Raw genomic sequence first — 15,156 nt, forward strand, 5'->3', positions numbered from 1 at the left:
CCCATTCAAAAAGTTATTTCTCTTTGACCTAGAAGGGAGACATCCGTGATAATCTATGTATCAGATTCGGCCAACCCTTCTCTTGCATACATGGGGGCTTAGAGAGTACACTAACAGTTAATAGAATGATTATTTTAGATTTAATTACTGCTACTGCTCATTTACATAATTGTTTAAAGTTTTTTTTTCATAAAAACAAGGGTATAAGAATCTAAGAGAAGAGCGAATGCTGCCAGATGGGGCACACACCAGTATGTCTGTGTGCTCTGTTTACATTCCTTTATCTTGGTGCTAAATTTCTTTAAATAACTTAAAGGTAACCTGTTATCTGAAATAAACTGCTACCAACGTGCTTCCAAGCATCTGAACACCTTCCAGGTCATCTTTCTTTCATTAGCCAGTGTGTTTCCATCCTCCCAGAAAATCATCTTTAAAGTGAGCTGTAAATTGGTTGTATAAAGTTTAGGAGGCAGAGAGTTTAACACTGAAGTCAAGCTCTCTTCCTCAGAAAGCCCCCTTTTCTGTCATAGACCTGAATCCAGAGGCATGACTAACCATCTCTCTTGAAGTCAAATGCATGATGTCGATCACAGAGGAGGAGGCATTCAGAGCTCCCCACTTTGACTTCTCTGCCTCCTTAACGTTATCCAAACTATTTACATCTCCCTTCAAAGTTGCTTTCCACAACACTGGACCATGAAAGAAACAAAACTATAAGGTGTTATGCTGCTTGACAATATACTGCTAGGGGTTAGTTAGTTGCTGATGACAGGTTCCCTTTAAGGACACGGCCAAAAAAGGAATTTTTTTTTCGCTTTTCTCTGCTCAAATTCCTTCTGTACTGCAATGTATTGTCCCTGTCAGTGTTTTACCGACAGTTTGCCTATTAGACCCAGTCCTGGACTGGGCCTAATAGGCCACCATACATGGCAGTCACTGAGGTATTTGTCAGACTTCGGCCCCTTCCACACTTGCGTTGCAGATCACGTCAGAGTTTGATCAGGGTGCGAACAGGGTTTGGTCAGTGAAAAACGCACATTTTGCATCAGAGTTCAATCAGTTTTCAGTCAGAGTTTGTTCAGTTTCTCAGTTTTTCACGGGCGTTTTCAATGCAATTTCAATGCGTTTTTCACGCACAGGTAATGCGTGTGAAAGGACTCAGGACTGAGGTCTATCTTTTCTATGGCAAGTGCTGCGTGAAAAACACATTGCACTTGCAAGTGTCTCAGAGTGCAATACGTTTTTGATGCATCTCCATAGACTTGTATGGTGCGTTTTTCACGCGCGTGACTTGCAAAAGTATAGCATGCTGAGATTTAAACGTGCGTTAAAAAAATGCAAGTCTGAAAAGAGCCATTGATTACAATGGGTCAGAGTGCAATGCAAGTTCTGCGCGCCAAAAGCACGTGCAGAAAACGCGCGTGAAAAACGCAAGTGTGAAAGGGGCCTAACGGCTGCCATGGCAACTGTGTTCCCCCCGTCTTTCTCTTTAGCTGCCACAATTGTGGTAGTTAAAAGTTTAAACTGCTCGGCAAGAGATAACTGCCTGGCGAGCAGATGCAGCAGGGGCCAGGCTATATGTAACAGCTTGTCTCCTGCTGCAAATCCAGTGTCCAAATGCAGTAAGGTGCTGCTAATGTGGATAATTTATTTAGTTCTTTAAGCAATTTTAAGTTGCTTCTTTACTCTCAGAATTATATTCTAAGCTTAATAAGGTATTATTCCCAATTTTTATATACACACTGGGAAAAGTCTTAATTTAGGTAAAAAAAATTTGCCTTAATGGTTTATGCTACGTTTATTAAGGGTTTAAACAATTTTCCGATCGGTACAAAAGGGTTGTTGCCCAATTAAAGGAGGTAACTTTGTAAAGCAACAACGAAAAGGAGGTGCAAACTTAGACTTCGCAGACCTAATTTATTATTACCCATTTAAAACTTTGAAAAATCTGGTGCAGTTTGGCTGTTCATGTAAACTTTCTCTGTCTTTTTTTTGTTTTTTTTTATGCTGTGAGTGGTTAACTCAGTCTTTTCATTAATACAAATGGAACCACTGTTCCTGAAATAATGCTTTTCTGGGACACAACAAAAGGTGATGTGTGTTTGTGGATTCTGGCAGAAAGTTGTGGTTGTATCACCTCAAATGTCCTTTTCCTCTATTTGTTTATGTGAGCCAATGTTTAAACCCATTTTAGATATAGAAGATGACCATGTGTTATTCCACCCATGTTCACACATTAGATGCAAACAATGAAATCATCCTGTGCTTCCCTAAATAGCACCCAATCTTATACATGCAGTACTAGATAAAACCAGCTGGTCCAGCCTTTTCTCCTATCCTCTGTATCATACATTTATCTGAAAGTGGTAAGCTATCTGAACCTGATAAACTAGAAGCATGAAGTATTTTTTATCCATGTAGTAATGAATCCTGTATTATATCGGACTACATCATAAACAGTATTTTAGTGACTATTACATTTCTTTTCAAATCCTTCCTCAATTATACCTTCATCCCCATGTTTCTCAGCTGCTCATTAGAGGGAGACATTACAAGGAGATTTTACTGCTGTCCAAGAAAAGTACACAAGGAACTGTGCAGTGAATCCCTTAGTTAAAACAGTGTGTCTCAGGTGGTGCTATATACTTCTGACAGACCTATGACACCTGCAAAAATTCTTGGATGATGTGCTTATGGTCGGTTGTATCAGGGATGGGTAGGACAAACTTTATAGGGAGGTCGAAGATAAGGTCTCTAAATGGAGTGAAGACAATAAACTCATCCTAAACCAAACAGATGGTCATTGATCTGTGAAAATACAAAACTTCTCCAGAGTCATTGAAATGAAAGGCCAGGTAATTGAACAGGTTGTGGCCCAGGTATATTTCTGTTGCCAACAATTGCAGCAACAGCTAGAAACCCAGGTTGTACACTTCGGTGTAGATCGACAAAAGCTCACTTGGCTATCAAATTTGGCTGACAGATCCATGGACACCACATATTTGGCCATACAGTGGCCCAGATTTATCATTAAAGTGAGGCAAACTGCACAGTTGCAGCTGCTAGTTATCACCTAGCACCTCAGAGAGAACTGAAAATCACTCTCCTAACCTGAAGAAGGGGAAAATGGCTAAAGAACACAAATCTTATAATGCACATTTGCACACAGTATCCTACTAATATATACAAATTCTGTTGGAATGGTATTTACACTTTAAATACTTGCAGTAAATTACCTTACAGACTCCACCAATATGTTATTGGATTACTAATCAAGTATTTTATTTTGTTTGCAAGGTCTTTAATGCAAAAACAGCTGAACTTCTTAGTCACCATCAAGTAGAAATAAAGCAAAAATTCCCAAAAGAAGGGTAAGTGTAAATTGTACATTTTCTATAGAAAATAATGTTTATGTCAAAGGCTCTCCTTTAACCGTCCAGGTTAACATTAACCATCCAGGACTATCTCTAGAATCGACCATCAGTGTTTTACTGTGGGTTTGACCTCTTCCTACTGCCTATACTATTTTTTACATAGTTAGGGTACATTCACACAGCCGTATAACCACTCAGCACTACTGTGTGCTGGAGAGCAGACGGAGGTGACCCCTCCCCCCTCCATAGAGAAAAGCGTGGACACGGCCACACACACGGGGAAAGATAGAGCATGCTCTATCGTTTTCCGTGTATGGCGCAGAACAGTCCCACACATGCTTGGTACTGGATATACATCCTCCCAGACGGCCGTCTGAATGCATCCTTACATTCCTTACAGGCTGATACTTGGGATAGAGGACAGGGAAGAGAAAAAAAATGGGATCTCAAACCGTTGTAAAGACATAATAATGAAGTTATATGCATAGAATTGCTTATGGATAAAAATCCTGTTCAAGGGTGGACATTTACATTAAAGCCACTTCATAAAACTCAATGTGATCTACAAATTGTATATTTGCAAAACAGCTTTTCTTGAGAAATGTATTTCCACACATGTAGGGTGTTTTATTGAGAAGTTACAGCATTCTCTATGAATCATTCAAGTAAAGCATTAATGGATTTTTTTTCCTCTTCTTTCTATTGCAGATGTTTTTTTTTCTGCGATTGCCAAACGTGGTTAAATTGGCAATGTGTTTAATTTTACTGGTAGAAGAACAAGTTGTTTTTTTTTTTTTTTTGTGTGGTTTTATTAAGCTATTAAGCTTAAATGAATTCTACCATCAAAATTGAGCATGATAAACAAGTGACACTTACTTATAGAGCCAGGCACTGTGACTGTGCCTAATCTTCTTATATTTGTTATCCATGAACTCCTTCCTTCTAAAATAAACCTTAAAATTATACTAATGAGCCTGATGAGTTCAGAGCCCCTGGGTGATGTCTTTTCACTGGCTGTTGCAATGAGCAGAGCAGGTCTCCCCTCCAACTGCACTTCCTGCTGCTGCTAAAGAGAGCAGGGGGAGGGGAGAAGTGCTCTGCTCATTGTAACAGCCAATGAAAAGACATCACTGAGGGGCTCAGGAAACACGCCCTAAGACTTGTAAGCATTATTTCAAAAGTTGATTTAAGAAGGAAGGAGTCCATGAATAACAAATATAAGAAGATTACCACAGTCAGTGTCCCTGGTTTATAATGCTTCATTATGATGGTAGCTTTTCTTTAAAGGAAATCTACCACCAGGATGAAGACTATATGCAAATGAGTCTGAGTGGCTTCAGGCTCCATTAACACCTATGAAGCCTGGAGCCCCTCAAGCTCATTTGCATACAACCCTTCATTCTGGTTGTAGATGCCCTTTAAGCTTAGTGTATAATTAAAATCTAGCAGGTATCACATTGTTTTTACCCAAAAAAATCATCAAAAAATCATTAAAAAGTGACATTCATGTTAATTACTAAAAATAGATAAAACAATCATTTAATTTATGAAAGTCATTTCATTATGATTTTGTAAAGATCGGCATAATTTGATCGTGCTATGTAAAGATTATAATTATTACACTTAGCAGCACATCTTTGAACATTTTACTTTAGGAAAAGAAGTAATAATGTTGTATAAATTGTTGTTTCTATATTACAGGTGGGTGGAACAAGATCCAAGGGAGATTTTGCAGTCGGTTTATGAATGTGTAGAAAAAACCTGTGAAAAATTAACTCAGCTTAGTATAGACATCACCAATATCAAAGGTTAGTTTTAATAGAATATATAATCCTACTGAATTGTTCTTCGGCTACTTAGTGACATTCTATGAACAGCATTTACTGTTACTTTTGGATATCATTTTGGCCAACCTGATAGCTATACAGGCAGTCCCCAGGTTTGCTCTTGGGCTGAATATGTATGCTAGTCGGAACTGGTGTATTTTTTAAGTGTTGCGCCAGGCAACTATATATTTCGTCCCTGTAAATAGGATTTTCATGCTTTTGGGCAGTCATCGGAGCAGGTATTAATATTAAAAATTAATTAGAGACCCCTTTGATAACTCTTTTATGTTAATCATTGCAGCCAGAGACCTTTAACACAGTGGTCACAGTGGCCAGAAAGGTCTGTTGTAACTAGCAGTTGCCTATACAAATTTCCAATATACTTTCTGCATCAATTACTCAGTTTTTTGGATCTCTGCTTTCTGTCATTCTATAGAAATCTTCTATGTTTACTTCCAGTGGACAAATATCTGACCATGGTCACACAGGTGCATGGCTCGTTATTATCAGAGAGTAATCAGAGCTGTGGGTTATAACGAGCCGTGCACCTGTGTGACCATTTCTGTCCACTGAAAATAAACAACATCAAGTTTTCTATATAATGATGACAGGCAAACCTCTAGAAAACCGTGAGAAGTTATAGCAACTTTGTATTGTATAACTTTTCATTAAACAAACCATAATGTTTATTTGCTGAAAGGGGAATACCCCTCTAAATTGGGAACATGTCATACACCATGTGTCATTGGAATGTTAACAAGGAAAGATTTTATCTTGAACAGTCAAGTGTTTAAAGGGGTTGTCCGAGGCGATGTGGCGGAGGGGGATGTGGCCGAGGGGATGCTGCAGAAAAAAAATAAACATTTACTAACCTCCTCGTTCCCTCCCAGTATCCGGAACCACGGTCTCTCTGTGCCGTGCCCCTGTCTGTTTAGAGTGGCAGGGAAGCTGAGCTCAGACCGCTGCCAGCTGGCCAGGCACGCCCACCCGCCCCCTTCCCTGCGCTGTTGGTGTTTATTTTTTAATGCAGCCAAATGTGCATGTAAGTTACTTTTTCTCCTCTAACCTATGGTCACAAATATGCACACTTGGTTATTGCATTTTTATGGGGCACCTGGGGAGAGAGGAGCTAAATCCAGTTGTCTTCGCTGCCAAATACCAAAATATTTTTCTTATTATTTCAGCAGATCATTCCCATTGAATCTTGCTGATATTATCCACATTATTCTTCTATGGTCTCTTAAACATTGTGATATCTCCTCTTTTCTTTTTAAGCTATTGGTGTAAGTAACCAGAGAGAAACCACTGTTGTATGGGATAAGACAACTGGAGAACCTCTATATAATGCAATTGGTAAGTTAAGTTTTCAATGGACTTTTGCAGCTATCTATTTTTAATTTATTTTTTTTAATTAGGATTTTTGGAAATTAATTTTTTATATTCTATTTAATCATTTGTGGGGTAAGAACATAAAATAAAAATGAATGAAGCGTAACTGACTGCACTGACACCTAGAAACTTTTTAACCAAAGACGTATGTTTTTATGTTTGACTCCACCTTTTTATAATGCATCCTTTGCCCTTTGAACAACAGTTCATACGTGTAATGTCTACTTAGAAAGTTTTCAGGTGGTAATATTTTAATAGATGTGACATGCAATATGCTTCTCTAGTGGAAATGTTGGTTTGGATTATTTCCTTTACTACCCCTAAATTTCTATTAATGTCCATTATTGTACACTAAAATTGTTTATTTTTGGTATCGATGGAAACAGAAGAGCTAATAATAAGTGCAAAGGTTTGCATTTAAATGACTATGTGAAGTAAATCATCAACCTATTGTTTGTTATCCCAAACTCAAGCTGGGGCATAAGGGTGGAGTACCCACAAAAGTAAATTATTAATCACTGGTTTCATGAATGCTAAACAAATATGTTGTGATAACATGTCTGATCGAGTTTAGTGCTAAATCCTCTATGGCTACAAAGTGTTTTTAAGGGAGAAAAATCAACATTTATCTACACTAATCTATATATCACTTATCTGCTTGCTGTGGTTTTTTACTTTGCCATGAAAGGTTTGCACAGGATGAGGCTCTAGGATATAAATCAAGGCCATATCAACTCTTTTTCATGTTCCTTGACATTTTCCTGGGTAGTTTTTACAGTTGGTAGAGCACATTTTAAGAGGTGGCAGACATTAGGGGTGTTCTCTATACAATTATTGAGGATAATTGAGAATTTGAGAAGATGTAGGTGTCACTTTGGAAATATTTTGTGCTATCCCTGTTTCCCCCTAGATTTTTTTTTTTTTTTTTGAGACATATTTAAGTGGTTCAGCCTACTCTAATGATGACTTTGCAAGGAAATTGGCATTTTTTCCCTGAAACCTGGTAAGGAAACATGGCGTGGGAACACATCACCAATGGTCTTTAGAACTGGAGACAGTGTGTTCATAATTTACAGTGGGTGCATGGGCTCAATGTTTATAATAGTGGGGACACAATTGGCAAAATCATAGAAATGATGCACAAGTGTTTATAGTATATTGCAATGGGGCATATGGATGTTATGGGGGTATGCTCAGGTATAGTATTTAGAAGTGGGATCTAATCTACGGGATCACCATGGATGAATATCAATATAGTTGTTTTTAATTAATTGGTTTAGCCAACTATCATTATAGTTAGGTAAAAGTGAGCAAGTCATGATAGTTGTATAAACTGGTTTTTAATGGAGGCTTTTTCAGGCTGATTGCCTAGAACCTTGTGAGCTGTATCTCACTACCAAACTTTCAAATGTTAACTAAAAATCTATCTTCAGGCAGGTCTATCACATTCCCCAACTGCATGTAACTACCACTTTCTTATTTCTAAATCTGCACTGATTCCTCCACTATGTAATCCCTTAACACTTGATACCATTAAAAATGTTTCTCTGCAGACTGATGCACCATGATTTCAGTGAATATCGATAGCCCCTGGTGACTAGTTCATTCAGCATTATTTATGTGTTTATGCCCTTTGTGTCACCCCTTCATCCTCTTGTGAGCAGGGCCCTCACTTCTACGGTTTCATCTGATTATGTTATTAGTCTGTAATGTCTTGTTTTGTATGTATATATACCTCATGATCTGTACTTCACTGTGGAATATGATGGTGCTACATAAATAAAGCGTTGTTGTTGTTGTATATAACCCTACTGTTGTAGGGTTGCGTTATATTAAGTCACAGGTTATTGCAACCATAGTTCACTCCTCACTTATTGTATTATATTTTCTCTACAGTTTGGCTTGACTTGAGAACACAGTCAACTGTTGAGCGACTACTTAAAAAAATTCCAGGAAGAAATAAGAATTTTTTCAAGGTAAACTACAAACATAGTCAATGAAAGCCTTATTTCTACAAAATCAGTAAGGGTGTAATTTGCCATGTCAAGGATTGGGTGAGCCTGATTTTTTTTTCCTGTTCATTCCCAGTGGTTGCCCTGTGTTAATATGCCAGTAATCTGACATCTTGCTATCTTATCGCTCCCCGTTATGGGCAATTGCAATTATTGGGAAATTATGAGACATTGAAATTGTGAATTTAACAACAAACATTGTCACATGTAGTCACATGGACTCCATGTGACCACAAGTCAGGCCTATACAACACTAAGTTTTCAAGAAACAACTAATGACAAAGATTAACCAGTTAAGGACCAGGCCCATTCCTGTTTTTTCATTTCCATTTTTGACTCCCCACCTTCAAAAATGTATAACTTTTTTATTTTTAAACGTAAAGAGCTCTGTGATGGCTTGTTTTCTGCATAACAAATTGCACTTCATAGTGATGGTATTGAATATTGCATGCCATGTACTGGGAAGCGGGAAAAAAAATTCCAAATGCAGTGAAAATAGTGAAAAACCGGTTTTGCACCGTTTTCTTGTGGCTTTGGATTTTACGGCTTTCAGTGTGTGCCCCAAATGACATGTCTGCTTTATTCTTTGGGTCAATACGATTACGGGGGTACCAAATTTCTATAGGTTTTATAATGTTTTCATACATTTACAAAAATTAAAACCACCTGTACGAATTTTTTTATTTTGCCATCTTCTGGTGCTAATAACTTTTTCATACTTCATTGTACGGAGCTGTGGGTGGGGTAATTTTTTGCGACTTTTGATGTTTTCAATGATTTTGTTTTTAGGACTGTACGACCTTTTGATCATTTTTTTTTTTTTTATAGATTTTTGAAATATTTTTCAAAATGGCAAAAAAGTGCCGTTTTCGACTTTGGGCGCTATTTTCAGTTACGGGGTTAAATGCAATGAAAACCCGTTATTATAATTTGATAGGGCATTTCCGGATGTGTCGATACCTAATGTTTTTATGATTTTTACTGTTTACTTATATTTATATCAGTTCTAGGGAAAGGTGGGTGATTTTTTTTTTTTTTTTTTTTTTTTTTTTAATTATAATTCTTTTAAACTATTTTTTAGACTCCCTAAGGTACTTCACGGGAAACGTCGATCCTCGGCTTTTTGAAGCCGCCGGCAGCCTTGCTAGCACCGCTTGTGGGTGTTACTGGTAAGTCTTTGCTGCAATGTGCAGCAAAGACTTACCAGCTATGGAGAGGACTCAGCCCGTGACCCGACGTGCGCCGTGAATACGGCAAAATTCCATAACAATTACTTTTAGTAGTGGCACCACATCAGTCTCTGTATTTTTTTTTTTTTGTTTGACTCCTCCACTCTACATAGGTTTGTGTGGGCAGCTCTAATATAAAACTTCTTGTGAGCTGACAGCTTGTTGTGGAGGCTTGGAGGAAACTGAGCATAATAATTGTCAAAAAATAAACTTATCTTTGAGTTTTATTGCTAAGCATATGCAAAGCTTGTCGTATTGACCATTTAAAGTAGGTTTGACAAAGAGCCTATTAATGTTAATGGATAGCAGTCATTCAAAATGATGACATAATAAAATTTTCTGATTATTTTATAAATGTTATGAGCTTGAATAGTTGTTTTTTAATCTGATTTATGCAGTGAAAGTGAGAGGTTACCATTTTTGGAGCCAAACTTTTATAAGTAACCTATAGATCTAACCCTTCTAGTTAACAATTTACAATAACTATTTATAACTGCTTGAATATCAGAAAAGGTTGATCAATATTACTACTGTTCTGAAATGTTTCAACACGTTGTAAGATATTTTAAGACATATCGTATTTGTAGCTACATGGCTTCTACATGTTAAACCTGATCAGAACACTTAGACCAAGTTCACATGTGGGGGGGGGTCCATCTTGCTCCTCCATTTTTTTTTTTTTTTTTTTTTTTTTTTTTTTTAAAGCTGTTAACATTTAATGGGGTATGGAACGATCATTCCGTGCATGTAACCCATAGGAATAAAAGTCCTTCTATTCATCTTCAGTATTTAGCCTTTTGTTTTGCTCTTCCATAAAGGAAACCTCTGATGCAGATGTGAATTTCAGAATAAATGAGGTTCCTTGGCATTCTGTGTAACATAAAAAATACACTTATTACACTTATTATTGGGTAAAATGCAGAAAAGGAAATAAGGCAACTGTTGGAGCATGTGCTAATGTATATTTATTGATAATCTCATTTTTAGGGACGAACTGGTCTACCTTTGAGCACTTATTTTAGTGCGGTAAAGCTACGATGGTTGCTGGACAATGTAGAAGAAATCAGGCATGCGGTGGCAGAAGGCAGAGCCATGTTTGGAACTGTGGATTCCTGGATCATTTGGGTTAGTGAGCAAGAGAGCTGCTTAATACAGGAGTTAGTATAAGTGTTGTACAGGAACAAGTCTTTTATCTAAGCATTCCCATAATGTGTGAAGATATATGTAAGTATTTCTTGCCTGTTAGAAGTCACATTCCTTGTATGAATAAAGCCAGTGTTACAATCATTCCAACGCAGAGTTGTGTAGTAGAATGTTTTCATTGTCTACAAAAATGTCACAACTCTCTGGATAATTGTGTGGTTTAGCAACTAACATCACATTCATTCTTTTTACTTGGTATATGAGTTTGTACATATTTGATTACTTTATTATTTGTCCCCTGCAGTGAAACTTCAACCACCATTATTTTTATTAATAATTACACTACATTACTTTCTATTGTTATTTCAGGTAAAAAAAAACAAAAGATGCAATTTATCCAGATGCCATTAAGTTGTACAGGATACATACAGTGGCTACAGAAGTATTCAGACCCCTTTACATTTCTGTTTCAATGCAGCCAATTGGTAAGGTCAAAAAAGGTCTTTTATTTGCTCATTAATGTACACTCTGCACCCCATCTTGACAGAAAAAAACTGAAATGTAGATATTTTTGCTAATTTATTAAACAAGAAAACCTTAAATATCATATGATCATAAGTATTCAGATCCTTTGCTCCGTATTTAGTAGAAGCAGCTTTTGGGCTAGTACAGTAATGAGTCTCCTTGGGAATGATGCAACAAGATCTTCACAACTGGATTTGGGGTTCCTCTGCCATTCTTCCTTGCAGATCCCTTCCAGTATCCAGGTTGGATGGTGTACATTGGTGGAAGCCAATGAAGTCTATCCAGAAGTGCTCAATTGGGTTTAGGCCAGAACTCCAGCTTGGTCAGTGAAGAATGACCACTGCCAAAGCCACTGCTTTGTTATTTTAGCTGTGTGCATAGGCTGATTGCCTTGTTGCAAGGTGAACCATTCGCCCATTCTAAGGTCCAGAGCTCTCTGGAAGAGGTTTACGTCCAGGATATGCACTTGGCCGCATTACAACCGGTCGTCCTGTCCCTGCAGCTGAAAAACACCCCCATTAGATGATGGTGCCACCGCCATGTTTCATTGTTGGGAATGTATTTGGCAGGTGATGAGCAGTTCCTGGTTTTCTCCACACATACTGCTTAGAATTAACACCCAAAATGTCAGTATTTGTCTCATCAGACCAAAGAATCATATTTGGCATAGTCTGGGAGTCCTTCATGCATTTTTTTTTTTTGCAAACTGTATGCAGGCTTTCATATGTCTTGAACTGAGGAGAGCCTTCCATCAGCGCACTCTGCCATAAAGCCCCTATTGGTAGGGGCTACAGTGATAGTTGACTTTGGAACTTTCTCCCTGCATCTCTACTGCATCTCTGGAGCTCAGCCACAGTGATCTTGGGGTTCTTCTTTACCTCTCTCACTGAGGCTCTTCTCTCACGATTGCTTAGTTTGGCTGGGCGGCTAGGTCAAGAGTTGAAAGAGTTGTGGTCATCCCAAACTTCTTCCATTTAAGGATTATGGAGGCCATTGTGTTCTTGGGTTTTTTGTAACCATGGCCAGATCTGTACCTTGCCACAATTCTGTGTCTGAGCTCCATGGGCAGTTTCTTAGATCTCAAGATTCTCATGTTCTTTGACATGCAATGTGAGCAGTGAGGTATTATATAGACAGGTGTGTGCCTTTCCTACTAAAGTCCAATCAGTTTAATTAAACACAGCTGGACTCCAATGAAGAAGTACTACCATCACTAGGAGAATCAGAATGAAATGGTCAGCATGTGAGTTAAATATGAGTGTCACAGCAAAGGGTCTGAATGCTTCTGACCATGTGATAGTTTTAATTGATTAATAAACTAGCAAAATATCTACATATCTGTTTTTTTCAGTCAAGAAGGGGTGATATGTTTTTTATGAATCAGCAAAAAAAGACTTTTTTTTTTTTCTAACTTGCCAATGAAACAAAGAGTGAAAAATCTAAAAGGGTCTGACTAATTTCCACACCCACTGTAGCTAATTATATGATGCCATCCGTGTTGGCAATAATTCCTGTTCTATAGCTGTTGACTGAAACTTCACTTCACAAACGTTTTGACTCTGACATGCAGCCCATACATAAATTATTAATACTAAGGGTGCTCTTCTACATTTTACTGGGAAAGCTTTGTAATAAAAAGGATGTCAAATTAGTATTGGGTGGCTTAATGGATTTTATTCAGTGTTGGTGGTGTTATGCTAACAAAAATCCTGTTTAATAATCATAGTAGCTACATATTATACAATATAACAGATAACTGTTGACACACCCAAAACAATGTTTTGTTTAAAATGTGTACGTCTCCTCTGGGTATTATGTATGTAAAAAGCATATGTTTGTTTTACACAGTCATGATAAAAAGAAAACACACCATTTATGAATTCTATCAGGACATAATTTAAAAAAAAAAAATCAAAGGCTCCTTGCTCCCGTAACCCACGGGTAACACATGACCATATGTATAAGGGAGCGGGGTTAGCCCTCTTCAACCTTCCTCTCCCTATAGAAAGTGAGTGGTTGGTAAGGTGATTGTAAATTTATGAAAACCTATTTACACCCTCGGTAATAATTTTTTTCTGACTTGCCTGTCTCTCACATCGTTCTGAAGGAATTTTGGCATATTCTCCTTCCCAACACTACATCGGTTTATTGAGGTTTGTGGGCGCCTCATTGCAGGTGTGTTGTTGACTCAAAGTGGGAGATTTATCTGGTATATAATACCAGTTTTTTGCGTAAAAACTTGATAACAAAAGCTTGCAGTTTTTTCCAAAATTGTGCAGACACTCCTATGTTCACCCACTCTGCCAGTCGCTGCTCCCCTCTACACCCCCTCCACGTTCACATGATGTGGAGATGGCATAGTCACTGTTGCATTACACAAGAATTTTTTCTTTTTTTTTTTTTTTTTTTTTTTTTTTTTTCACTGTTTCAATGCCAGAAAATAGAAGGGTAGAAGCAGGAATAAATCTCCCCCAAAAAGACTTAAGTGTTCAAGTGCTGCAACTACAGAACAATGCAAAATCATCAACCCCTCCCTCCCGCCACCACCATACTTGACAGTATTTGGGTTTTTGTGCATTGCGGCTAAATATATCTAATTCTGTTTTGTCTGACATTGTTCAGAAATTTTGTTGGTTGTTTAGATTTACCAAACTTAAGCCATGCCCACCATGTTCTTTTTAGAAATGGAGGCTTTCATCTTCCAAAGTTCTAAACAAACCATACTTGTCTTGTCCAGGTAGCACTTGTTCTTTTTTTTTAGCAATTACATAGTTTAGCCTTGGGGTGAAATTGTGGAAAGATGGTCAGCAAAAGTCGACCATTAAAATAAAGAATGATGCACCAGGGATACTTACTCATAGATCCAGGCCTCCTTCCTTCTAAAATTAACTTTTCAAATGGTTAGCCTAATGAGCCAGAAGGGCTCGGGCCATTACAATAGACCATCAGTGCTGCAACTTTACAGGCTGTTGCACCAGCTGAAGCTACAGCTCAGGGGGCCTCTGGTAATGCCCCCAGCATCCTTCTGGCTTATTATCATGATTTTAAAAGCTGATCTTAGGATGGAGGCCACGGTTAGCAAATTTATGAAGGTTACCAAAGTCATGGTACCTGGATCTGGTTTATCATTTAAAAATGGCATCTCTTAATTCTGTCCTGATTGATGGGCACCAGAAAATAGCTTCTCTAAGATCATTGCTGATGTCTTTCCTCCTTGGCATTGTGTTTACGCTAGCTTGGATGCTCCAGGCCTGCTTTTATGGAGGTGATCATACTTGCTCGTGGTCATTTCGTTAGCAGTACCTTGCAGCTACTTATGGACGTGGTAAACGTCTACTTAATTTTCCACCTGCTACTTCTGCATTATTTTATGGTCTTCTAAGGACCAGTTTTTAAATATCCATTTATATGTAAAACCATAGTTCAAAAAGGACATACCTTTTTTTTCTCTTGCATCTTTAATGCGATTAGCCTCAACTTACATTTCCGTATGGTTTTGCATTATACAGAGCTTGACAGGAGGAAAGAATGGAGGTGTTCACTGTACAGATGTGACCAATGCTAGCAGAACCATGCTGTTCAACATAAACTCGTTGGAATGGGACATAGAGCTGTGCCAGTGAGTGTTTACCAGTAAATGACCCCTATACTTTCCATA

General features: G+C 37.9%; 1 protein-coding gene across 3 annotated transcripts in view; it reads left to right on the forward strand.

Moving 5' to 3' along the window:
* GK (glycerol kinase) overlaps positions 1-15,156 on the forward strand; it is a 41,331-nt gene that overhangs the window by 7,828 nt on the left and 18,347 nt on the right. For all 3 annotated transcript variants that reach the window (XM_072135902.1, XM_072135905.1, XM_072135903.1), the window contains exons 2-7: positions 3,298-3,371; positions 5,076-5,182; positions 6,476-6,553; positions 8,486-8,565; positions 10,818-10,955; positions 15,008-15,117. In XM_072135902.1, the coding sequence (XP_071992003.1) occupies positions 3,298-3,371; positions 5,076-5,182; positions 6,476-6,553; positions 8,486-8,565; positions 10,818-10,955; positions 15,008-15,117 (587 nt within the window). The remainder of the gene's footprint in view (positions 1-3,297; positions 3,372-5,075; positions 5,183-6,475; positions 6,554-8,485; positions 8,566-10,817; positions 10,956-15,007; positions 15,118-15,156) is intronic.

The sequence above is a fragment of the Engystomops pustulosus genome, chromosome 2 (assembly GCF_040894005.1).
Source record: "Engystomops pustulosus chromosome 2, aEngPut4.maternal, whole genome shotgun sequence".
Classification (NCBI taxonomy): Eukaryota; Metazoa; Chordata; class Amphibia; order Anura; family Leptodactylidae; genus Engystomops; species Engystomops pustulosus.